We start from the raw sequence: 27941 nt of genomic DNA, 5'->3' as shown, positions 1-27941 counted from the left end.
TTTCTTTTATTCTCTCTCTTAAGACAAAAAACACAGCTTGTCATGTTCACCAAGAAACCAGACAGCACAAACCCCTCTGCCCTGATGACCTTTTTCCATGGCAGAAAACTTACTGACCAGTACAATGGACATCCGAGACGAGAATAATATTCCATACAGTAATATTATTAGGCTTAGGTTATGCCATACAAGCATCTGCCATACAAGTTGCTGTGAATGAGCTGTAACTACAGGAATAATAACCTATTAGAGCAAGCAGCTTAATATCATATACTGTCAGAACCCCGCTGTTACAGAAAATTAATAAACACTTTCTGACTAGGGCTGGGCGATATATCAAAATAATATCGATATCATGATAAATGATTATGCAATACACTTTTCTGAGATATCGTTGGTATGGTGATGTATTTTTTTTTTTTTACATTTTGAATAATTACAAATTAAATGGTACTGAATGGATGCCATTGATTTGACATAATTTTTTTTCAGTTCAATGGTTCTTTGTTTATTGTACTACTGTTTTGCAGACAGTTTGTTCGCTAAGTTACATATCGTGATACACATCGTGTATCGTAGAAATGTCCTCAAGTATCGTGATGTGATATTTTTGTCATACGCCCAGCCCTACTCCTGACAACACTGTCCAAGATGTGAGGGCTGAAAGTAAAGAGCTTACAAAAGTGGTAAGTCATACTATAATAATAAACAACCGACTAATAAAATTAGCCTGGATATTTTGAGTTAGGCGAGCAGTCACTGAGTGATGTAAAATGCTAAGCTGAAAACCAGGGCTTAGCAGTCCTGACCATAGGCAGTGTAAACACCATAATGACTTCCTGCTATTAGACAGGACCCCTCTTTTCCTAAAATACACTCCCTCCACTCACTTCGACGCAATTTATCAACCAGAAATACACGAAAGTGAAGGCTGCTCTTTCAGCTGGGAGAAGGTCATTTCTTAAAGTTGGTGCTTTAACAGCTCCACATATCACTGCTTAGCATGATGATTTTATTTGGAAGCATTCAAACTGAATAGGAGGGAATGAAAAGTGAAAAAGAGGGGAAAAAAATTAAGAATAAGAAAGAACTTACAAAGGTATTAGATTGTCACCAGACAAAGAACTTGGCATTGTAACACACAATCCCAAGGCATCACAGTGACTATAAAACCAAAATACACTGCAAAAAAATGACAGCTAAGTGAAAATATCTTGACTATAGTCAAAGTTTCTAAGCGTTTTGTATTTCCAGAAAGAAGCAAAATAATAACAAAGTTTTAAGCTTAAAAGTTTTAAGCTTGATCTTATAGCTGATTTATAATCATCTCAAAATAAAAAAATATTACATAAATAAGCACATATTCACTTGCTAAGATATTTTCTTGCAATGTAGTGCAATAACATGCCTGTTCTTCTACATATACCTGGTCATATTTGTCTCTTTCTGGCTAATATCAGTTGAAATAAATGGCATTAGTTCAAGGTGTTAACTCCATATGATGTCTCCAGGACTTTGGGCTTGACATTTGTCTATAACATTTAGAAATGGAGAACTAAAAGCTTTTCTTATGTTAGTTCATGCAAATATCAACCTTCAGACCATTCACAGAACAAACCTTCATTGTATACCCTACGCTAAAACAAAAAGCTCACTGAATTTACTTAATTCAAACATGTACATCGGTTCCACATGAGCGAATTGTGCAACATTAACACGTTGTTGTTGTTTTTTTTTTCGTAACGCCAACATTATTTGATCATGTATTTTCAAAACCCTAAATAAAATCACACTCTGCACCTGATTTGAGGAGCAAACCAAGGTCGCTGGCATTTTGCCACAGTCACATTACCACTGCACTATGCTGCTGCATGCGTTTTAACTGTGTTTGTTTAACACTATAGATAAAGTTCCCATTAGTTCCAACAGCCCTGTGAGATTTCATAATGTAACTGATTTACAGGGTTGGGGGGGGGTTCGAATCTCGCCTGCACAATGTGTAGGAAAAGCTTACGTGTTCTCCCTGTGCTTCGGGAGTTTCCTCCAGGTATTCCGAGTTTCCTCCCCCAGTCCAAAGACATGTGTTATAGGCTGATTGGCATTCCCAAATTATCCCTAGTGTGTGAATGTGTGTGCCTTTACTATAAAATAATCCTGCATTATAAAATGTTGCAATTGTTTTTTTTACATTTCAGGGTTTTGAAACAATAAGGAATCAATCTTAGCTGTTTTTTTTATTCATTGATCATAAAATTAGAGGCAGGGATTTAAAACCATAAGAGTCCTGTTGGAAATATACTGGCTCGGAAACTCCTGCAACCTAAACAGCATGTCAAATCACTGCACAAATTATTTGTGTATTTGAAAGCTTGTGCCACTGATTCAGTAATTACTCCCGTGTATGGGAACGAGCAGAAACGCAGCACAGTGAGTGGTTATCGGAGGAGGAGATTCAGGCAGTGCATCCAGCCATCTGCGCATCTGTTTATTCACACTAATGTGAGAGTACACAGCTCTCCCATAAACTATACACAGTGACTGTAAACAACAGCCAGCAAACTCAGTTGTGGAATAAAATCAAAGCAACAGACAAGCTGCCCAGTGGTGCATAAACTTTGCTGACATGACCTGTGACCAAGAAACCTGGAAAGCTGTATTCAGTTTAAACAAAACCAGGGAATCTCCTCTTCAATCAAACCATGTGAAGAGAGCACACCACAGAGGGCAGGAAAGTGTGGGATCTGTTCAAGGAATGTGTATGCAGGATAACTGCTAGACACTAGGCGCTACTATGAAGAGCTACACGATAGTTTCTTTTTAATATAAAATCAAGGTACTGAATAACAATATTGTATAGGTAAATGTCCTTATTTGAATATAAAATTATTTCCATTTACAATCAGGCAGAGTTGGACCCACCATTATCAATGGTACTGAATTTATTATTGAGTTTTTATTTTTATTTAGCTTGCTCGAATGGTCACTTGAAATGAATAAGTTTAATCCAAACCTCAATAACTCAAAAAAAAAGTAGCCTGAAAACATAATCATATACCAAAGTCGTGGCCACTAATTGCCAAAAAACTTGTTGTGTTATGTCATACTTAATATCTTAATACATGACCTCCAGTTAATTATTTTGCGGGAACGACCGAAAAAGCGTATTCACTATGAGAAGTGACACGGGCTAATGGTATCCACGTCACAACACCAGTGACTCCAGCATGTCCTTATGGGTCATTACCAATTTAAAGTGTAATATTATCAATCATCGCCATGTTCCTGTGGCCACAATGATCTAATTCAATTAATTTCTCACTCTCATTTTAAAATACAATAGTTGGCTCAAGTTTATTATGGCCATCTTGAGAAATTTAACCGGTGGTTCTAATATATAATCTCATGGCCTCAATATATTAACTGTGGTGGAACCTTATTAAAAAATAACCAGTAGGTCACCTCAGTGGTTGTGTAGCAATGCAGATGTAATGTCGGGTGTTAGAAACAGCAAGGCTGACGTCAGGAAACTGTTTTAACATTCAACATTCATTTTAGCAACATGACATTCAGGAGCTATGACATCAGCTATTTATGGCTTTTAGATTCATTCTGAAATCCAGTCTTTCAATATATCTTTTAGTACACAGATAAACACACACATACAGTATAGTCAAACACACACAGACTACAGAGCCACTGGGACAACTAAGTTACAGACGTGTCACTTGTCAGCACCAGGTTTTAGCTCTTGTCACAATGCTGCCATTGACATCAGTCCAAAATGCCCAGACAGTGGATCCAACCATGCAAAATATAGACGCAGAGTTTGTCACAGGATTTTTCAATCCCATCGTCTACCATGACAACACGGTGAGATCATTAGAACCAGCATTTTGTTGATTTAAGTATTTCAGTTCAACATGAAATGTAGAAGTTAACATTCTACATATTGAGTGCATATGAGTTGTGCTTAAGTGAAGTAGAAATGGGAAAGTCAATCATTTTAAAGCATAAATACAGTGTGACGGTGGTGGTGGTGGTTCCTAAAGAGTGCTCTATTCTTAAATCTCTCAACAGACTAATGAAACTGGAACTTCCTTTCTTTGCAGCAAACATACTAGAGCAGTCATGGGGGCCCCAGGCTGTGCACACCATACCCTGCACGAACACTCCTCAATTCAGCTAATTAACCAGCATGTTCTTGAACACCACCAAGTCCAGAGCATGAAGACCCAGTAAACCATTAACCTAGGCAATCCAGACAAAACAGTCCCAAATAAACTTGAGGTTTTTGATCTCTTCCGTTTACATTAGTAGAACATTGGGGTTTAGGTTAAAGTAAGCTAGATCACATCAAAGGACCTCTTCCACCCACAGAATGGACTAACAGCTATGCCCCTATGTGAGCCAGCCTTGGCCTACATCCTTTCAGGCCAGCCAGTGAGTGACCCCGATACAAAAGAGGAGGCTGAGGTCATAGTCAAACAAGCAGCACATTTCTTTCACATGAAAGGTTTCAGGAACACTCAGCAAAGGGCTGATTCAGTCAAGTGACTAGAAAACATAAAAAAGCCAGTTTTCCATGGAAACCCACTGAAGGTAACGAACTCCTGATCACATCTAACAGGAAACTTGGCTAAAGCTGAATCTGGTTAAAGACTGGCAGTCACTGTTGTAGCTGTCTTGACTAAGCTGAAAGCTAGCATATAAAAGAAAGACTCAATATTATGGTCCAAAGCATATTAATTTTCTTCACCAATTTGTACCTGCAATAAATCCTCCTCATAAAGTTACTACACAGGTCAGTGGTGTGTGTATGTGTGTGTGTGTGTGTGTGTGTGTGTGTGTGTGTGGTTAAGGTTAGGGTTACTTTTAGGATTAACTGTAAAAAAATATTCTTATTAAATATAGGTAGTTCTATTAAGTTATATAGGCATTATGCAGATATATGTACAGTGTATATACAGTACTGTGCAAAAGTCTTGGCACCCTGTTTTGTTTTTTTACTACAAACTTTGGTATAGATTTTTATTTTATGACTACTATATTATCATGTCAGTACAAAAACATTTTAGATTTCCAAACATTAGTTTTCCAGCTCAACATTAAATTTTACAGAAAAATGTTTGTATGTAAGTAAAGAAAGCAGTGTATTATGTAAGAGACTCTTTTCAGAGAAAAAAACACAATGAAGGCTGCTGGGTTTTGCTGCAAAAATAAAAAGTGAGTGCGACAGTCAAAGTCTCCAGAAGAACCGTGTCTGGTTCTGCAAGATGCTCTATAAAACTTACAGCTCATTTCCTTATAAAACTGCACAAATTGTACCGGAGACTACAATTTTTTTTTTTTAAAGCAAAGGGTCGTCAGACAAAATATCGACTTTGTTGCATTTATTACTGTTTACTGCTGTAGTATTAGTTTTTGTATTTATTTTTTTTTATGTAGAAACATTTTAATTTCATTATTTATGAAGGCATTTTTGTTCAATAGCATTTATATATATTTATATATATTCCTATGTACTGAAATGTTCCAAAAGCATGTGTAATGTGTGTGGGGGAGTGTATTCTGTGCACCCTTCATTAACTTCCAACACTAAACACTGCATGTTTTGAAGAACTCACCCCTATCCCACTCTCATGTTTAGAGCAGGATGCTCTCCAGAGCACAGAGATAAGCACCTGCATGTTTCATTAGCCCTCTATGCAGCTAAAAAGATTCATCAACGAGTTTATAGGCAAAAACATGTTTTACATATCTTCATTCTCAAAATTCTCTCCGGCTTCTCAACAGCCCGTAATGATCTAACAATCAAATAACACGATCTGGGCCACCCAGCTTTGGTTCCTTTTATTGAGAATACAACAGAGTAGGGTTAGTTTCCCTTACCCTAATAATCACCAACAGCTAGCCCGGTCTCAGGTTTACACACAAAAACCTCATATTAACACCAGCCACCCATTGGGATCAGCATACTCCAAGAACTCTGTGAACTTCAAAACACAGTTAGAAATCACATTTTAATTGCTTAAGTGAGAGTTTCAGGGATGTTTGAGGCAATAAGTGGAACACACTTATACAAGCATAAGCAGTTGGTTTGTACAATAATACAACACATACTTTTATTACAGCTTTGATCACACTACAATCAGTGATGACATCAAATGTCCTATAAGGACAGACAGTATAAAAAACCTCCTTTGACAAAGAGGTCAAGACAAACTATAACATTTATATTAAGAGTCATAAGCAATGTCAGAGCTTCTGTTGGCAGACTGTTAAGATTAAGACTATTAGAGGACACAGCCAGGCTTGTAAAAACAGTGCAAAATATTTAATGCTCTCATCTTCCGAGACGAGTCTATGCCTGTAATTTTTTTAATCAAAAGTCATTATCAAAAATCAACTCTAAACAAGTTTGAGAAACAAAAATGTAACGTGTATTTTATACATGTAATGTAAAAGTGTATTTTGCTAGGAACATAAATTCAGCCAAACACTGAAGACATTTGGGTTTGAGATCCCATAATATACTGATAATTTACTGTAAAACTCTGTAATCTGTTCCTATACTTTTGCTCACCTAAAAAAATTGAGTGGTCTGCTCCCAAAGTTGCCATGTTTTCAGTTGTTTAACACATCCAGGTAAAGATGAGGAAATGAAGGCTGAAATTCTGATCTGTCATCTCATATTCAATTTTTTTTCATCTGAAACCCAAATGTCTTCAATGTATAGCGAAAACAATAGAATTGGCCTTGCTGTTCCAATACTTTCAGAGGGGACTGTAATACCATGTAATTTTTTTGTTCCATGTAGCACACTAGCTTATTATTTATATGTTTTATATTCATACTTCCAAATGTTTTTGGATCAACATCATATCTCAACTTTATTAGATTAGGTATATATACAGCTTAGGCTATAATACGATAAATTATGTCAACACATACAGGTGCATCTCAAAAAATTAGAATATCGTGGAAAAGTTCTTTTTTTCCGTAATTGAATTAAAACATTTAATTGAGATACTGGATTTTTGATTTCCATGAGCTGTAAGCCTTAATCATCAAGATTAAAACAAGAAAAGGCTTGACATATTTCACTTTATGTGTAATGAATCTAGATTATATGAAATTTCCACTTTTTTAATTAAATTACGAAAAACATTAACTTCCACGATATTCTGTTTTGGAAATGCACCTGTACTTTTCAGAGATATACAGCCATGTGAAAAAATAAGCACACCCCATTGAAATTATTGGCTTTTTGACATATTTGGACAAGCAAACATTTGATCAACTTTGAAATGGTGCCTATTAATAAAGTTGATATACTTGAAAACCACAAGGAGAAATAACTTTTTCAATCATTTATTCAAGAGAACTACCAATAGATGTGATATTCTTCCGTGGAAAAAGTAAGTACACCCTTAGCCTCAGAAGCTAGTATTGCCTCCTTTAGCAGAAATAACTTCTTGTAGTTGTTTTGCATAATTATCCACCAGTCTCTGACATCGGCTTGCTGGAATTTCTGACCACTCTTCCATGCAATATTCTTTCAGTTGCAAGATGTTTGAGAGTTTTCTTGCATGTGCTGCCCGTTTCACATACCCCCCCCCAAAAAAAAAAAAAAAAAAAACATTTCAATGGGATTCAAATCTGGGCTTTGACTAGTCCATTCCATAACCCTCCATTTGTTCTTTTTGACCCATTCCTTTCTGGATTTGCTAGTGTGCTTAGGATCATTATCCTGTTGAAAGGTCCACTTTCAGTTCATCTTCAACTTTCAGACAGATGGCCTCACATTATCTTCAAGCACTCTTTGATATGATGCAGAATTCATAGTTGAATCAATGGATGCAAGCTCCCTGAGGCAGCGAAGCAACCCAAAACCGCAACATTTCCACCACCATGCTTCACAGTTGGTATGAGGTGCTTCTCCTGAAAACCTGTCTGTGCCAAACATGTCTGCTTTTACTGTGTCCAAACAACTACATCTTTGACTGATCTTTCCACAGCACATTATTCCAAAAGACCGGGTCTTTGCCTAGATTCTCATTGTCAAACTGTAGTCTTGCTCTAATGTACTTTTTAGACATCAAAATCTTTTTCCTGGCATGCTTCCTATGTGGGTCAAATTTGTACAATTTCTTTCTGACTGTAGAAGCATGCACTTTCACACCAACAGTTGCAAGACTTACTAGCAGATCCTTTGATGAAATTATGGGGTTCTTGGAGACTTCTTTTTGTATCAAACGGACTGCTCTTGGCCTGAATTTGCTGGGAGAGCCAGTCCTGGAAAAATTGCCAGTCGTTTGAAATCTGCACCACTTGTAGGTGATTTTCCTTAAAGTGGAATGATGTATTTCAAATCATTTGGAGATCTTTTTAAATCCCTTGCCAGACTCACAGGCACCCAAAACCTTTTATCTGAAGGCCTTACAAAACTCTTTAGATCTTGGCATGATGACACCACACCCCTCAATAGCAAAGGGAACATCAGACACTAGATATGAGGGGTGATTAAATAAGACAGGCTCCACCTGCAAGTCCTAAGCAGGTTCTAATCACGGGCACCCAATCTTTAACACCTGATTCTAAATTTATGGTTTTGAAGGTGTGATAAATGTAGGGGTGTACTTACTTTTCCATGTGACTGATCTGGGTTTTTTTTTGTTATTTTAAATTGTGAAATTTACTACAAAATGTCACTGTTATGTGTCATTTGATAGAGTGTAACACCTCTATTAATAGACACTGTTTCAAAGAGGATCAAATGTTTACTTGTCCAAAATGTCAAAAAAAAAAAACAATTTCCATGGGGTGTACTTATTTTTCACCTGACTGTAAGTGAATTTCCCTGTTTCTAGCTTTTCCCCAGACAGTTCACTGCAGCAAAATTAACCAAATGGTGGCTCAGGAGGTCTCAGGAGTGCATTTGTTTAATTCTGGCTAATCTTCCGACCAGTGATTTGTTGTTAAGACCATTAAAAGCTTAATATTTAAATTTTAATGTTTTAATATTCCATTTTGGGCCCAGGAGTATAGACAATAAATCAAAAATATAATCAAACTCTAGTGTAGTTTGTTAGGAAATCTACATATCATGATAAATATCATGCATTGCAGAAATGACTTCAAGTATTGTATCATGTACATAATACAATAACCTATGTAAAGGGAACAGTAATCACCAGTTTTTCATTTTGTTCTAACTGGTTTAAGAAAGTAATGCTGGTTACAACTTTTTATACACCAAGTAAAAATGCTATAATACTCAAATACTCAAATCTACAAAATACTGAGCAGAACACTTGCAGGAGTCCCTCAGTGCAGGTCATGTAACTGGTTTAACTCGTGTAAATAGCATGAACAAGGTCGTATAAAAGTTACAAGGGGTTAAGTTTAGAGTTGAAGGTTAAGCTGGAATTTGATCCTTTCCAAACAACAGAAGAGCCAATATAGACACATACATTTGAATTTTTTTGTTATGTTATTTTCTGTCAAAACCTTCATAAGACATTGTTTTTCCGTTAGATGTTTCATCATAACATTAAAAGAAGAAACAACAAAATTCATATATAATCTGTATTATCATTGCAAGCAAGCAAGTTGCTCTGCATTGTCAGACATTCTGATAAATTTGTCTCTCCCCTCTCTCGAAATGTCCCTCGCTTCTCTCTGTCTCCTCATCTCCTCTTCCATTCTGTCTCATGTCCTATCAGAAATCAGATGATGGAGAGCAACTCCGATTTAAGACAAGACTCCTTTCAAGGCCAACATAAAGAATGGAAGCATAGGCCATGAGATTACTGACCCTCACAATGGAAGCTTTGATTCACCTCTGCAACCTGCTGAGGACCGCTGAGGGGAGAGGAATCTGCACACTATAGACCCAGGTGCCTAAATCATTCACAGTAGAGATATTAGGACAAGAATTGTTCCAACATGTATTTGATACTGTAAGTTGCTTAAATGCTGTGATCTGTTAGTCAATTGTGAAAACATAAGAAACAGATGTTTTTCAAAAGAAGGTAATTCAAGGACAAAAAAAAAACAATTAATTCAATAGCCAACTTAAAAGCTGTGCTTGCTCAATCCCATGTTTTGTTTGCCCAGAAATCTAATTCACTTTGCAAAAAAAAGTGATAGCTAATAAGCTGTAATGTACCAATAGCTAAGTGAAGTGCATTAGTACAGAGTAAGTGAAACAAATGAGTATATGATTGTTAACCTCTTGACAAAATATAATCAAGTCATTAGGAAACATTTCAGTGATGAGATGAACTGCTCCATACTCGCATCACACATGAAAGTGCCCGTGGAGTCTGTGGAGCATATTTATCCATGAGGTGACTTTGCTTTGCAAGCCGGAGAGTTATATGAGAGCTATGCACTGAATTTTATTTTGCTTGTTTTTTTTTTTTCAGTGTTTCTACAGTGTTTTCGTAACTCTGAAAAGATTGTCTGTCATGTGTGCATGCTAAATAATGCACTTAGTAAACATCATTCAGCAGGTTGCACATGGCTGACGTGTGTAGTGCAGCAGGCAGTGGGACTCGGAACGAGCTCATGCTATAGATAGAGCATCGAGGTGTGTGACACCATTGAAGCGCAGTATGTTTAAACATACGTAGCTACATGACAAATGGAAACTTTTGTTTTGCAAAAGTCAATGAGGAGTTGTTTTTATTTCTTTTTATGGTTGTTGAACCAGGCGGTTACAAACAAACAAACAAAAAAAAACAGCCACAAAATCTGTTTGTTCTGGGAGCCCTGGCTAGTGATGTTTTACAGTTTGTTTTCTGAACTACAGGGTGTCCCAAAAGTCTTTTCCCCAGATAGCCTTTAAGAATGCTTTGGACAAAAGAAGAACGTATTGAAAACATTTTCATGATTGGATTGGGAAGCTGTCTCAAGGGTGCAATGGACTTTAACAGGAAACATGGCGAGCACTTCACACGTGCCGCTGTTGCCAAACTGGGAGCCAAAGTTGGGATAGACGACTCCGTGTGTGTTTATAAAGAAATATCAATAATATAGATGATGTTTTGTAAATAAAGTTACATTTTGCTAAAAATTGTTAATTTTCCTGCTGTATGGAGACTTTTGGAACAATCTCTACAATAAGTTAAACTCAGTGATGGGCAGTGGTGGCTCAGTAGTTAAAGGTGCTGGGTTACTGATCAGAAGGTCAGGAGTTCAAGCCCCAGCACTGCCAAGCTTCCACTCTTGGGCAAGGCCCTTAACCCTAAATTGCTCTGTTTTATAAATGAGATAGATGTAAGTTGCTCTGGATAAAGGCGTCTGCTAAAATGCTGTAAATGTAATCAGTAGACACAATGATGTGCAAGAGTTTGCACTTTTAGTACTGGAATCATAAGCTGTGTCTCTCCAAAAAAGATTTGCAGCTGCTCAAAAACATCCTAACAGCATTCTGTACATCATGTGAGAGTGTTAAATCCTAACCTAAGCAAATTCATTTCCAATATCGTCACATACAGTAGAGTGACATGACAAAACATCATCGGATAAACATTTCCCAACACCATCCCTAATAGCTTATGATCTCAGATAGCCATACTGCGTTCAGGGTTTTAGCAGTAATTAAAGACATAGATTAAACAGACTCTAAAAAAATAATTTTCTTGTCCCTCATTTAAGACAAGCGATGAGGCATTTCCATATTTAGCTTTTGTTGGCTGAGGTTGGAGGGTGCATGCAGCGACTATGCTGTCTGACTCACAAGTTTAAAGTATCTGGCTCGAGTCGCTGGCACAGACTCGTGCAGGCACAGGCTTAGGGTGGTGCAGTGGGCAATGTGCTCACAAAGATAGGTGTAGAATTCTTACAACATTCCATGCAAAGCAATGATTCTCAATCACACTCGCGTGATCATTTCCAAACACGTGCTTTTGTTCATGCAGACAGCGATAGCTGAGATCTTTGCTTTCTGGGAAGGTCAACCTGAGCAACAAGAACATGAAATACTCTTCAAAGACCATCTATCTCCAAATCTGCCAAGTGACTCCTGTTATCTGATAGTGGTGAGATCCACCACCTACAGCACTTTCAACTATAAGCACTCGTCTCTTTTAATCCTTCTGCATTGTGTATCAGCTGTTTTTTAGTCGCTGGCAGCAGATCCTCTTTCTTTCATTTTGATGCACTTTGGACTATACCACACACTTAGACTTTACACTTGTGCAAAATGCAGGTTGCAGAAAACCTTATAAACATATAAAAGGTGAAGTGTGTTGACAGCAAAACAGCCACAGCCCTGGCCCATCAAAGAAGAGCTTATGTGAAGAAATTGGAGCCGTATGGTTCTATTCAGGCCGCATGTTTAAAAACCTTGGCAGAGACAATCCAAACTGCCTGTACCACACACAGACTACTAGTAAGAAAAGGAAGGATATTAAGGAGGTATCAGCCTCACCCTCTGAGTCATTCAAACCACTCTCCGTTCCAGCGTGCACAATGACCCCGAGCTGGGTACAATGGCTGAGCTCATACAACAAGCAAATCAAGCAGCCGACACACACGAGATTTATACAAGCTGGCATAAAGGCCGCCCAGGAGGAGGACCGCCAGTGATCCTTTAGCCTTTCGTTGCATTCAACTTTGCAGTGTCACTCTTCTGAAGGAGGCATTGACACCACCATAAAAATTCTAATGAAATGGGAGGCTTTGTCTGGGATAGTAATTATACCCAGAGCCCTGTTCCGTTGTATATTACTGATTTTCAGCATGGGGGGCTAATACTTAAGAAACAAGATTGAAAACTACACGCCTTTAAGGGTCTGATTTGTTCTCGTTAAAAGAAGAATTTCAATGACTTGACCCACAATGAAGGCTTTAATCCTCTCACTAAGACTCGTGCCAAAGTCCTAATATGTGAATATTTTAATATGCAGTTTGTTCGGTTGTTCCTGTAAATTATCCAGGCAAAAGTCCAAGCTTTTTACACCAAAACATCACACTAATATCTTAAAGAATGCAAAGCTGAACTCCGTCTCCATAACAATGCGATAAACAAAGATACAGAGGGAATCATTTGAATAATAATAGAGCTAATCAAATACTTTCACTTGCTCCACAATGCTTGGAACGCTTTAGTCATTACCTGATGAAGCACAAGGCTCAGATGTGTCGCTGTCTTGCTTCTTCTTCCTCTCGCGTTTGTATACCAGATGAGGTTTGTTGTGTTCTTCCTCATAATCCTCCTCATCAGCTGTCATTAAAGGTTCGAGGAAGTATTCGCCACTGTGGGTTGTAAAAGTACCAACCTGCAGGAACGAATGAAAGATCAACATTAGCGAAGAAATAAATATAATTCACACATCAATCATTACTGCTTTAGACCAAATAAACGGACTTGTAGAGATCATGCCAATATTGTGCAGACATTCAATTACATCATATAGTGTTTAAAATTAAAATCCTTATAGTCATGGGTAATCCATAGTGGAATATCAATTGGACATTAATGGACATTAAAAGAAGTGAATCATATTGGGGCAGATTGTATGAAAGGTATTCCAAGAATTTAAATAAATGATAGAATATCTGAGATACCTTCCCATGCATCTAAGATATCACTGATAAGAACTGATTTGGACAAATAACCAAATTTAGTAACTAAACTGTGACATGACAGATTAGAAAAAAAAACTGTGTTTTCTGCAACGTTTGTTTGTGTGTCACAAGCAGAGAACCTACACTGCACCAAAACAGCGATTCATTTTACATCACTGCCTCATTGACACATTGAACAATAATTCATTTCCAATGAGGTCTGATAATATGTGGATCTGCTCTGTGATGGACTGACATTCCATCCACTCCCACACACCCGATGTTCCCAGGATAGAAAGCGGGATACAAAAGATGAATGAATGAATGAATGAATGATGAATGATGGTATGTGGGTTTCAAATATGAAATTGCTCATGGCTAGCATTGTGCTCTACGAAAGCACTCGTCACTAAAGCATTACTTGTGCTCGTCACTAAAGCATTACTTGCAGGTGTAACAAGTATACACTGGGTATTTATTTTAGTGGACAAACAAAAATCATGCAAATACAAAAATCATTTTAGTTCCTCACTACATTATTGAAGGCTAGGATTAAACCTCTTAAGTCTGTTCTTTAAAAAAATAATAATAATAAAGGTACACATGGAAACAATAACAGATATTTGATTAAATCATTAAATAAGGCTCACTGTAGGTATAAAACACACACACACACACAAAAAAAACATGATTTCAATCATCCGAATAATGAGCAAAAGATTTCACTCTCTAGGGGTAAGAGCCCTTCTGGGTGAAGAAAGCAATATTTTGTTGATATTGGTGATTTATATATATATATATATATGTGTGTGTTATATATGTGTTTCCCATGTAGAACATTCTAGATGTGTCGGGTGATTGCATCAAGCAGTTGCTCCCCTCTGATTGTGTGAGACTTTAACAAGGACCATAAGTATCACTTCCACTTTGGTACAGTAGTTAATGAAGCTATTGATCCGAGGGAGCACACTAGTCTTAGACAGTGTCTTTATTTTGTTTTCTACAGTTTTCAGTCCCTTCAGTAAATAGTGAAAACGAAGAATTTGGATTCAAGCCTCTCATTGACACATCAACTATATTCTTGGATTCAATAGCTTAAGTGGGCATTTTGAACGAATTGAAGGAGCCACACTTCTGCATCACAGAAACATGGGCTTATACTTATTGCACACTATGGACTGTCGAAATCAGGCATCAACAACTCAGCACAGTTTGTTCCATTTACTGCTCTGAGACACCTGATTAAACTCAGCACTTAATTACCAAGTTTAATTGGTGTGTTCAGCAATTAAATGAAACAATCTGTGCTGGACTCCAGGACTAAAGCTGATAACAACTCATAATTACTCAGTTCCAACACCGATAAGAACCCGAAAATGCCACGTGTTGACAGTTATTAATTAAATGTCACCTGGTTCTAAAATGTAGATCTGATCGAGAGAGATTTAATCAAATTAGGACTGAAATCCAGGAGTAAAGAGGAAAGAGGAATGGCATCAGAGTAAGTATGGTGGTGATGTTTACATAGTAATTTCGTTTGCTCAGTCTAACAGGATTTTGTTCGTTTGAACACTGTCTCTCTGAGGATTATATCCACTCAGAGCAAAGACGGGGAATTCTGACAGGAGAACACATCCGGACATAGCCTTAGGGATGGAAAGATGACATAACTCAGCCGGGCACGTGCTGTAACAACACGTCCAGTCTGACACACCACTACACCATGGATACCGAGACATGCACATAAGTCAAGGTTAAATCCAATAATACGTATGTTACAAAATGGGTTGTCTGCTTAATACAGCAAAGAAAGTAACTTAAAATATCTTATCATGCGCTTTTTTATTTTGGACTGAAACCAGAAAAAACATCAGGTTATGTAGGATATTCTCTGTGAATATCCTACAGAAACAGAACAGTCATTTTTTTCCCATCGTGTTAACCTCAGAACAATGCTTCTTGTAGCATTCTTGTACTATCTGCCTGCTGTTATGAAAGACAGTGTGTTCATGAAGGGTCATTTCACCAGCTTTAGAGATGACATTGCTACAAGAGGACTGAATGGAGAACAAGAACTGGCATGGGATTATTGCCAGGGTTTTTTTTCACAGGTTCTAGTTACAGGGTATCTCCTCGCTGAATAGCTGTGAGCATCTGCACACAAGGCCGTCAGAAAACAACTTGTAATTGGGGTTATTAAACCAATGTGAAGACAGGTACTGTCATCTGTGGTTTGAAAGAGACAGAAATGCTGCTGGAGAACTAGGTGACAACTAGATGAGCATTTGGTGAAGAATTCTGCAATTGCGCACATTGGTATTCAGACCGCAGAGATAACTACAGACTTACACGTTACTCAGCTACACGGAGCAGTGGGGTGGAGTGTCCCGAAAACAGAGGTGTGGCTGGGGTACACTTGATTCTTGAGGCTAAATCAGTTTTTTGCACGACATTGGCTGGAGTGAGGATCACTATTATGTTCAGCTCCTCTGTCTGACAGTTTGATGTAAACACAATATACTTATGCTGAAAATTATGGGCTGTTTTGGACTGTAAATAAACTCAACAACACTATGGAATATCATTCAAGGCCCATATATAATATAGAGAATATATAAATATGACACTATTAGTTAATAATAATATTGTCCACAAAGGGTGTTGGGATTTTTTCCACAAAGAGGTGGCTGCATCTTAATCCAAGACAATACTTATCTCGCTGAATTTTATATGAATAAAATTATAAACAAAAATAAAAACATTTTTAACTCGCGTTTGAAATTGGACAGTTAATGAAAACTGTAACCATTGCAGATAAGTGTATGGTCAGCTTATCCTTTAAACTGTGTGTGCATTTTCTTTAGAGTATTAACCAAAATATTGGTATTATTTTATTTGATTCCAAAAGGCGATTTAAAAAATGGCTTGCGTCATGTGCACAAGTTATTATTGCATGGCCTTGATTTAGTGTCCTGTGATTGCACCTCTCAACACTAGATACAAAGTTCCTGTCTAAACCTTAGCAAAATATCACGATGTGCTGGATCAAGTGCTGTTTTATAAGCTGCCGAATAATGAGGAAGTCCATCCATCCATCTTGTATACCGCTTTATCCTTTTCAGGGTCATGGGGAACCTGGAGCCTATCCCAGGGAGCATCAGGCACAAGGCAGGGTACACCCTGGACAGGGTGCCAATCCATCACAGGGCACACAATCACATACACATTGACACACTACAGACACTTTGGACATGCCAATCATGTCCAAAGTCCATGTATGTCTTTGGACTGGGGGAGGAAACCGGAGTAAACGGAGGAAACTCCCGCAGCACACGGAGAAAATGCAAACTCCACATACACAGGGCCACGGTGGGAATTGAACCCCCCAACCCTGGAGGTGTAAGGCGAACGTGCGAACCACTAAGCCACCGTGCGCCCAGGGTGGAAGTCGTGTTGTTAAATAAAAATAAAATTTGCAGTGAGTAATGAAATAATTACAACTAACTCATGCAGCAATATCTTGGCAAGATCCTAAACTCTGATTGGATGTTTATTGGAATGCTTGCTGTCATCTCATTTATATAACAACATAACTGACTTTCTTGTCATTTGTTTGTTTTGTAAATTGTCTATTGCTTTTATTTTACTTTGTATTGCAGTTGACAAAAATGCTATCCGGTTCTTCATTTCTTACCCACCGGTTGTTGTTTTTTTCAGGTTTTAAAGCAAGTGCCTGTGTTTAAAAGCAATGGTTGAGATGCTATTGTAAAACCCATGCCTCTGACACGTCTACTCAAGAAAAGTCTAGAAAAAAACTCCATGCAGGTAATTTTAATACTCTCAGTGGGAAAATCAATTTAAGCATGTCTGTAACTCAACTCAAGCTTTTCTTACATAAATATTAACATACATTTTGGACATAATTAGCCAACTCGGAATAAGACCCAAGGTGTGTAAATACATGAAAGTTGATTATTACCAATCCTTTTAGGTAAATACTCAGATGTAATACTAATGTTCCGAACTGTCTTTGTCAGGGCTTTGCTAGGTTCGAATCCAAAATTTTATGATGAGTTTCAGTATAACCCATCATCCATCTTTAGAAGCAACTTTTAAAAGAGATTTATCGGTCAGTGATACTTATCGGTCAATGATATCAGCAGGAGAATTCACATGTCGTGCTGCTGTTCAGGAACGAGTGCTGAAATGAAATGTTGAATGCAGCTTCTCCATTGTGGCCTTACTACAGTACTCTCTGCAGAGAATTTTAAATATAGCATAGGAGAATACCACAGTAAACAGAAAAAGAATCAGCACTTGCTAACTGAGGTTCTTTTGAGTAAATCCCCCATTGCAAAAAAGGGTGCTTTTTTCCACAGTGTTGGTGTTTGCATAAATATCCCTGTTCAGAAGTGACTACAATATGGACGAATTATCTTATTACTGTATATTGCTATATCCCTACTGTTCTACAGTATATTGGCAGACAGGCACTGAACTTTCTGCTTAATCAGACTCCTAAATGTTTCCTCCTGTGGGGCAGTTAGAGAACAATTCACACAATTATCTTTCCAGAGTCCTCTAACCACATTGATGTTTGCTTCGGCATCAATAAAACTCATGATGAAAGAAATGCATCATTCAAGACCATATCCAGTATTATATGAGTACACATCCATCACAACAAATATAAGTCTGCAGAGGTCTCTGTTTGGAGCTTTCCTTTACTACACAAAATAATACCACATTTGACACACAATCAGAACAGTAATGCTTATCTGAGAGACCAGTCCATCGACTCTAAAAAAGCTGAATGATGTATGGCCTATTGAAGCTCACCGGAGTTAAATGACTTGGGTTCTCTGTGGTACTGCCAATAGCACAGGGAATTCACACAGTTCCTATTTACCACTTTCTTCAGCGTGAGTAATCCCCTCACTAAGATAACTAATTAACGAATGGGCACATGCAAATTGGTCATTGAGGCACATTCTCAAAGGGAAAGATCAAAGAATGGGAAAGTACAACCGTCACAGTGCCAGTTAACAGAAAGCTAGTGAACAGCATTTTAAATCCAGCAACTGGAGTAGCATAAATGAATGCTAAAAGAAGAAAATCGTGCAGTAAACCTGGACTGAACTTTTGGGTGTTCATGAAATTATTAATAAAAAAAAGAATTCAAAAAAAGAAGAGCAACTCTAACCCTAACAAAATCACTGAGGATGTCCTAACCATGATAAAGCAGGATTCACCTACTACCCTGACCATGATAAAGCAGTTAGTGTATTTTCAGTATTAATATATTAGGCCAAACTCTGTAAAGAACATTTTGACACACATTTACACAACTGATAATGGTATGATTCTTCTTCTCCTCACTTTCTTTACCTGGGGTTTGTATGGGAAAATCAGATGCTGATTGAGACTGATACCTTATGATGTTATTTATACAAGGTCAGGATGGTAGGTGAATCCTGCTTTATCAAAGTCAGGGTCGTAGGTGAATCCTGCTTTATCAAGGTCAGGGTCGTAGGTGAATCCTGCTTTATCATGGTCAGGGTCATAGGTGAATCCTGCTTTATCATGGTCAGGGAGGTAGGTGAATCCTGCTTTATCATGGTCAGGGTCGTAGGTGAATCCTGCTTTATCATGGTCAGGGTCGTAGGTGAATCCTATTTTATCATGGTCAGGGTGGTAGGTGAATCCTGCTTTATCATGGTCAGGGTGGATCCAGAGCATGATAACGCATGAGGAAGGAGCACACTCTGGGATGGGATGCCAATCTATCACAGTGCTGGAGCAGGTGACTATCATAATTCATCAAATCACTCAAAGAAATATTGAATATCTTGAATATCTGGTCAGATTACGCAAGGCTCACATTTGCATAGTGACGCATTTTCTCTACTGTAAAGGCCAATAACATAAAAATATGTGACAGACACATATTTTCATAATACATATTGTTTCACATATTATGCAGCCCTATTCTATAGGCAGACGAATAGAAATAGCTGGTAGCCTACGCATTTTTCACTGTATTATGCAGAATAAAGTTTGTCAAGGAAGTGTCAAACTACTGCCAGCTGGCAGATTCACAACAAGTAACCTGCTTCCCACTGCCAATATCCGGTATTTAGGTATCTATTTAATCATATCCCTATATCCTTTCAGCCCCACACAAAAGACCAGGGCAATCATTCACTGAACTCAGCTCTGGATTGTTCAGAGTAGACTTGATCTATTGGCACATGCACCAGCTGGGAGAAACCTGAGGAGGAAAGCGTTCCGCTCTGCGACATTATGAGCAGACCGGAAACGGTCAGCTGGGACACTGAGTGAATAAACGTTTTCTCATGAACATTGGGAAACAGGTTCACAGGGGTGTGGTCATACGGATGGCACAGGATGCCACGTACCAACCTTATAATCCCAAATACTACCCCAACGCAGACCTCTAATCACATCTCTGAGATGTCTATTGATGCCATTGCTGACCAGTCCCTCCAGGAATTTGTGATTTTGTGATCACAAAAATGAATGCAAAATCAAGCAAACTCAGCACTATTCTGAGGATTTTTCAAAATTTTCCGCAGCTTTTGGCCAAGACACGTCGTGTGACATCATCACAATAAGCATTCATCCATCCATCCATCTTCTATACCGCTTAATCCTTTTCAGGGATCACGGGGGAACGTGGAACCTATCCCAGGGAGGATCGGGCACAAGGCAGGGTATACCCTGGACAGGGTGCCAATCCATCGCAGGGCACACAAACACATACACACATTCACACACCCATTCATACACTACGGACACTTTGGACATGCCAATCAGCCTACCTTGGACTGGGGGGGAAACCGGAGTACCTGGAGGAATATGAACATGCAAACTCTGCACACACAGGGCCACAGAATCGAACCCCCGACCCTGGAGGTGTGAGGCGAACGTGCTAACCACATGCATCGAACATGAGTAAAGCTAAAAGGTCTCATTTACCAACAAACATCACTGCGAAAGGCAATCTCGCCAATTCAAGTAGTTTCCTGCAAAAAAAAGCACAAAAAAACTCTGCAAACTGCATTGCAAATTTTGAAATAAGTGCAGCAACATCAAGCAATTTTGGCCACAGCAATCACAAAATCCTGTACGGACTGGCTGACATCTAATGAGATGGCATTTTCATCTACCGCTTTTTCCTGGTCAGGATCCAGAGTCTATCCCGAGAACATTGGGTGTGAGGCGAGGACACACCCTGAATGAGTGGTTAGTCCATCGAGGCAGCATGCACACACACATCCACACACTCACTCTGTTTGTACCTATGGCAATTTAGCACAGCCAGTTCACCTACTGGCATGTTTTTGAAAGGTGGGAGGAAACCGGAGAACCTGGAGGAAACTCCACACAGTAACCCAAACTCAGAATCAATCCAGGGGCTTGTACCTGTGAGGTTGCAACACTACCTGCTGTACTACCCCACCACCCCAGTTTTAATACATCATATCTAACTATAATGATGTATTATACCATTATAATGTCCTATAGGCAACTATAAAGCAACTATAAAACAACAACAAAGACACTACACTTTGCATTTTTGTCTTGTGTATAACCGTGGTGGAAAAAACAAACAAACAATACAAAAAACTCATAGTATGTGTAATGGTTTTAATGGTTATAATGGGAATCGTATTGGTTTTAATGGAGACTGTGGCACTCTACTGGTAATTTGTTGCCTTCTTATGGTGGCATGTTATGTCTAGTGGATACCATTAAGGACCAATTATGGTAATGGTAATGGTTTTAAGGGTTATACTGGGAATTGTATTGGTTTTAATGGAAACTGTGGAACCCTACTGGTAATTCGTTGCCTTCTTATGGTGGCATGTTATGTCTACTGGATACCATTAAAGACCAATTATGGTAATGGTTTTAAGGGTTATACTGGGAATTGTATTGGTTTTAATAGAAATTGTCGGACTCTACTGGTAATTCGTTGCCTTCTTATGGTGGCATGTTATGTCTAGTGGATACCACTAAAGACTAATTATGGTAATGGTTTTAATGGTTAGCTGATGGTTTGTAATGGTGTCTATAGTGGAAACCATTAGACTTTGCATGATGGTTTCTATTGTTTGTTTGTTTTTTCAGCAGGGAAGTACGTGGTGCCACCATGTAGTGCGTGTGTAAACCCGCAACGCCAGTTCCTGGGCTACTCACGAGGCCGGTGCACAAGCTGAAGACGGCGCGGTGCTGGCGTTGTCCATTAACGTGTCCTTGGAAGAAGCAGTGTCGCATGTCCCCGGGGTCGTGTCCTCGGCTCTCCGGCGCGCCCAGGTGCGTTACTGCGTAGGAGGGCGCGATGAAGGCCGCGTCGGCGCTCAGGTTGAGTTGAAAGCGCTCACCGAACGCCTCGATGCGGTAGTGCGCGCGCAGCGCCGCCGCCAGGTCCGTGTCCGCGCTCCTCCGCCTGCGCCGGTAGTGCCGCTGCTGCGGGAACGACTCCCCGAAATCGTTCACGCGTATCGGCGTCACTATTTCATACGCAGACAGCTGCCTGACGAAACTCTCTGAAACGTTAGAGATCATCACGGTGGACCTTCATTTAACGTTTGAACGTGATCTTCAGATTTAGCCAATAAGGCAAAGTCTGGATTTCCTAGAGCAGTTGCAGTAATCTAGGAATCTAGTTGAGTATTACAGTGATCTAGTTTTATTACATGCGTTATTATAACTCTAACTGACTTGTTGAAAATGCACAGTAATAAAGACTCTGACATCATGCATCACTCATTCATAAACTTTGTGAGAAGTCTACCTTGCTTCGGGTGCAGTCGGTGCATGTGCAAGCTCCAGGCGAGTCCAGCAAGGTGACACACGAGTCCCAGCAGCCAGGTTGCCAGCGGCATGGTTTTTCTCCGGGAAGCAGAAGCTGCAGCCTCCTTCCGCCCCTCCACCGGCTTTCTGCTCTCCTTCTCCCGTCTTGTCAGCAGCGGCTCATGGGATTCTCGGCTCTCTTCTGCAACGCCAATGTTGCCGGGCGCGCGGGCCTCATGGCAAAGTCATACGGTACATCCGCGTCAGGCCTGGAAGTGCGAGCGGCGGCTATTCGGGGTGCGTTTCAGAGCTCGGTGTAGGCTGAGGGGTCAGTGCCAACTCGGCTGCTTTTCCTCGGCCATCCATAAGACACCCCCTACTCTCTAAGCGCTGCACGAAGTTCAGATCCTGCTCACGCCCACTTGGAACCGCTCAGCCAATCAGCAAGGCCTTGATTCAGCGGGTTGTCTGCTGCTGCTGCTGCTTCTCTTCTTCTTCACAGAGTAGAGCAGCAGAACTAATGGCCAGAAAGTTGGACTAGGCAGAGATCTTCAGAAACGCCAGCATTTTTATTGATCACTAATATTCACAAAATAACTGACAAGCAACACTGACATTTATAACACGCCATGGTCCTAAAAGTTTGTTGACACCTGATCATCACAGCCATTTGTGCTTAATGAACATCCAATTCCTTATTTATTCCCCTTTAGCTTTTATAATAACCTCAATTCTTCTGGGAAGGTTTTCCACTAGATTGGAGCATGGCTGTGGGGATTTGTGCTCATTCAGCCACAAGACCATTAGTGAGATCAGGTATTGATGCCAGGGAGAGGTGTATCTACGGGGCAGGCAATTGCCTGGGGCCCCTCATACTGAGAGGGCCCCTGAGGGTGGATCATTTAAACAATCAGAATTTTTCATCTTCAAATAATGTGCAGCAACATCTCAGCAACCCCATTAAATGAGGCTCCTTTGCAGTGTGCGATCTTGTCTGAGGTTTGTTTATGCTTTTGCACCACCCCGGTACTGTGTACTCTTGCTCTTAATACATGAATTAATACCAGGGGAGTTTTTTCTTTAGCCCCAAACAATTCTCCACTTGAAACGGTTTGTCACTACGTAACTGAACGCCAGTAAAAGACAGCCTGTAATTTTGTATGTTCAGTGAACAGAGTGTTGTATTTTATCTTCAGTGAACAGGGGCAACACCCATCAGACAGGGTTTACAGGAAAATACGTGGAAATACTCGTGTTAGTCAGTTAGTCAGTGTGAGGAAAAATGGATATATCTTAGTTGTGCCTCCCCTTGGGTAGCGACACCAAACTAACCTAATCTCGTGTTAGATAGACAAAAAGTTTTCTATTTTATCAGTCTAGTAATCCTGCAAACATTGATAGCCCCTGAGGCAAGTTTTATGATAAATCAAACTTTTTAACCAATTTTCACATGTTTTGCTCTCACATGCAAGAAATAAAAGCATGGAAGCAGTCTATTTAGAAGTACGTTTTAAAAAGTTTTTCGATGGACAAGAATCTGGGCTCAGCCCCGCATGATTAACAGCCCAGCTAACGCACCTAGTTAATACGTTAGTTAATATTTTAGTTAATATTAGTTTGCATTAGTTGAAGATGAACATTTAATTTCCTGACTGAGGTTTGATTTCTATTTGTAAAGCATACCATGAGGCTATAAAAAAATAAACACTTTATGTTCTGTTAGGTATGTTTTGACTACTCTTAAATGTACATTGCATAATAATATCTGTAGGAGAATATGAAATATTTTGTTAAAATGTTTATATTTCACACAGGGAAGGGACACGGTTTTGAGACCGTGTTCAGCAATTGTAGGGTAGCTCCTTTCTTTATTCGCTTTTCTACATTCTTAGGATTGTTTTCAATAAAGAAATAAAGTCTTTGAAACACGCATCTGCTGCGATTCCTCCATGGAAGTAAAGGGTCACAGCATTATCTCTGGGTAACATGAGGACAACCTAACAGCATAAATGTGTCAGAAGGGCCCCAAGCATTTATTTTGCAGGGGGCCCCCAACATAATCTAGGTTTGCCTCTGATGCCAGGTGAGGAGCCCTGGGAAGCAGTCAGGGTTAAAGTTCATCCCAAGGTTGAGGTCAGGGCTCTGTGCAGGCCACTCAGGTTCTTCCACTCCAACCTTGGCAAATCATGTGTTCATGGGCCCCTCTTTGTACACAGGAGTATTGTCATGCTGGAACATGTTTGAGTTCCAGTGAAGGGAAATTGTAAATCTACAGTATACGGACATGTCCTATACAATCATGTGCTTCTAACTTTGTGGCAGCAGTTTGGGGACAGCTTACATATGGGTTTAATGGTCAGGTGTCCACAAACTTTAGGCCATATTGTATACTTTAACATGGAATTTGTGTGACCAAATGTAGTTTATCTTGTGTAGTATTTGTTTATGAACATTTTTATTTTAGTAAGTTGTCTTGTACGTTTTTCACATGTGTCCAATTTAAGCCGTATATTTTTGAGTATGTGTCCAAGTCAGTTTACATTTAAGGTAAACCTATCTTGTTTACCTACCTTATTTACTTCCTTATTTCTACCTTATTTATTCCCACAGAGGGAAAACAGTTACATTCTTAAAATTCAATTCAAACCAATGTTGTTTTGTTACTGCGTTTGTTTCTTATAGACTACATAATGCACCAAAAATCATATTTCCTGGTTTGTTTATTTCAATTAATAAAAGCACTGAATAAAAAAAAAAAAAAAACATATGGAGATGTGTCTCCAAAGTTCTGGAATGATGTTTTCTAGAGATGAGATTAGGATAAACCTCTGGTAATGAGATGGGACGGTAAAAGGGACAGTTAAATGGGAAGGGGTGGTTCTAAAGTTAATTTCCACATGAGCGTGTTATTGTTACTATGTTCATCTTTACTGGTAAAGAAAGCAGTATAAATATGGTAGAAGATTATTTTTAGGCACATGAAATCTATGAAATAAGACAATGCTCCAAAGTATGTAATAGTTCTCAGCTATTCTGATACTTATAGATTTACAGAGCATATATCTGATATTTTCCAAATCTTTTGTCACAGGCTGAGAGTGTACATTTCCATACCCAATGTTTATGCAGAAAACACTAAATGTCAGCTAATTGTGGTATTTGCTGCAGCTTTGGTTTCTCCAGGCCACTGTTATTCAGCATCATGCAGAGCCTCCTAATAATAAAGATGACTATAGAGGCTGTAAATACAGTTTAATTTCTCACATGTGGAGCTCTTCGTTAAGAAAATGTTTAGAGATGCTTTAGGGGATTTTAACCCCATGATGTTCTTAATAATGAGTCAATGTCATAGTCTGATTTCAAGAGCTGTTGTGTATGGTAATGTTTATCATGACTGTTTATGACTGTCCACAAAGGACACAGTCTTTTATTTGCTACATATCGAAAATGTATTGCTAATTATTGCTTAGTTATATTGAAAGACTATCTATACAGCATTCCTAACTTTTAACTAGCAGGGCAAGAGGTGCATGAGCCAAAATTTAATGGCATTTACATGTAACTATCACTGTTTGGTGTTGTTTAAACTCTATGTGGTCAACATGTTGAGCTGCTTGTTTTCAAATTAAGAAGGAATGCCAAGCCTGGCGTCTTTTAGTCTTAGTATTGACATGATCCTCAGCAGGAACATGGGGTTAAGGTGAATTAGTCAGTCTTAAACTGGTCCATTTTTGTGTTTTGTTGAATGCTGAATTCTGATTTGGGGTGGGTTACATCGGCTAGTTCCAGCTGTAAAGCTTCCATTAATGCATTCATTCGAATACATTATCGTTTCTATAGTAACAACTTGCACAAGAACTTGATACGGTTGATGTGGTGCCATTTTCCGTGAGGAGATTTATTTAAGGTTTATTTAACATTTTTGGAAAGAGTCTCCAGTGTCAGCATTTTGTAACAGTCAGAGGTGAAGCTGTAACCTCAGGTTTTCAGACACGGGGAAGTCTTCAGAACAGAGGGCTTTGCGGTTTCTTAGTAACATGACAAGATGCATTCTTTTGGCTTATTAACTTTACAAGAGGGAGAAAAAAAAGCTGGTGAAGGAACAACTGCTTATAGCTACACGTGACAATATTTAACTTAACTATAAATAATAAAGAGCATAATATATTCTTAATTTTTTTTAAAAAATTGTAATTGTTGGCAAATTGCTATGGTATATGAGAAATAAAACACTTTGGAATGGGTTATTGGAAAATAAGCATCTTTAGGGTTGTGCCTACATTTACATGGACATCAAATTCTGTTTAAGGTCTATATTTGGGTTGTAGCCATATTCGGAATACGATGTTTATATGTGTACAGGAATCGGAATATTCCTGTATATGGTTGTTGTAAGTATGCCAATCTACATGCCGATGTGCTTTTCCTTTCCTGCTGTTATTTCCTGGGAGATTCAAGATGCTGCCATTGCTATCCATAATTCCTTGCAGTCTGAGCACATGCATATATGTCCTTTCAGTGGATTTTCTGTATAAGGTGTTTACATGCAACAAATTTCCTATTAAAACAGGCATATTACAGTGGTGGGAATCAGAGTTTGGGGAATCAGAATATTGTCTTAATCTGAATCAGACAATTAGATTTGCACGTTTACACGACTCGGTATTAATTAGAATATTGCCAAATTCCAATTAATATTGATTTATTTTATTATTGATTATACTGATAAACATAGTGAGTGACTCTGCTTCACCTGTGGCTGCATCACACCACCTCATGGTTGATTATTTTCCTATAACAGCAAGTCAGCCAAGATGTATTCCTCTGTCTATAATATTGAGGATTAATATCAAGTTCCCAATGAAGTAATGCTGATTCTAATGTTAATGGTGCTGATGAACTGAATAACTATGGACTTATTGGGATAACATGACTATTACAACATAACAGATGATCAGATTATTTCCACAAATCAAGGCTGTATCAAAGAAATAAAATGAGTTTACAGATCTAATGGGATCCCGCTAGAATGTAGATAGTCACAGTGGGTAAAGTCAATTAATTATACATTCATTTGTTTTACATTTACTAATGGCTTTCGATACATTTGCTTTTTTCTTAGCATACTCAGTGTTAAATCCTAGTCTTGTAGGTCACTCTCCAGTCATTGTACTGTATATACATTATACATTATAAGCACCATCTTTGTAGCTTACTCAGTGACAAACATCAAGCACTTAACTCTGCACACAGCTCTGCTTGGTCTTCCTGTCCATTGAAAACTCCTGGTCACTGAACATTAAACAGCTGGTCACAGTTATATATGTGAATCTAAACTGACCCTTAAAATGGAAGGGACCTCTCATTCTACAGGTTGTGTAAAAACACATGCTCTGTGATTGGTTGTTCGTGTTGTTGTTGTTATTGATGTTGTTGTTGCTGCTGTTGTTGTTGGTTTTAACAAAGATAAATGAACTTAAATCAGATAAATTGCAGCAACTGCAAATAATGTACATTACAGCTCATTTTAAATGAAAAATCAG

At 38.7% G+C, this 27941-nt stretch overlaps 1 protein-coding gene across 3 annotated transcripts in view; it reads right to left on the bottom strand.

The window, feature by feature from the left end:
* The window catches only part of LOC108275288 (A disintegrin and metalloproteinase with thrombospondin motifs 20), a 102061-nt gene extending 79259 nt beyond the window's left edge, over positions 1-22802 (bottom strand). Inside the window, exons 1-3 of one of the 3 annotated variants that reach the window (XM_017486011.3) lie at positions 22400-22802; positions 21802-22151; positions 13127-13289 (exon numbers count right to left, since the gene is read on the bottom strand). In XM_017486011.3, the coding sequence (XP_017341500.1) occupies positions 13127-13289; positions 21802-22151; positions 22400-22490 (604 nt within the window). In that variant the 5' untranslated portion in view covers positions 22491-22802. Of the gene's footprint in view, positions 1-13126; positions 13290-21801; positions 22152-22399 lie in introns of those variants that run through there. The other 2 variants (XM_017486009.3, XM_047159731.2) reach the window with 2 other exon arrangements.
* Between the last annotated feature and the right edge of the window lie 5139 nt (positions 22803-27941).

Source organism: Ictalurus punctatus, chromosome 14 (genome assembly GCF_001660625.3).
Source record: "Ictalurus punctatus breed USDA103 chromosome 14, Coco_2.0, whole genome shotgun sequence".
NCBI lineage: Eukaryota > Metazoa > Chordata > Actinopteri > Siluriformes > Ictaluridae > Ictalurus > Ictalurus punctatus.
The sequence above is the reverse complement of the archived record's forward strand: the minus strand, read 5'-3'. Positions and strand labels throughout refer to the sequence as shown.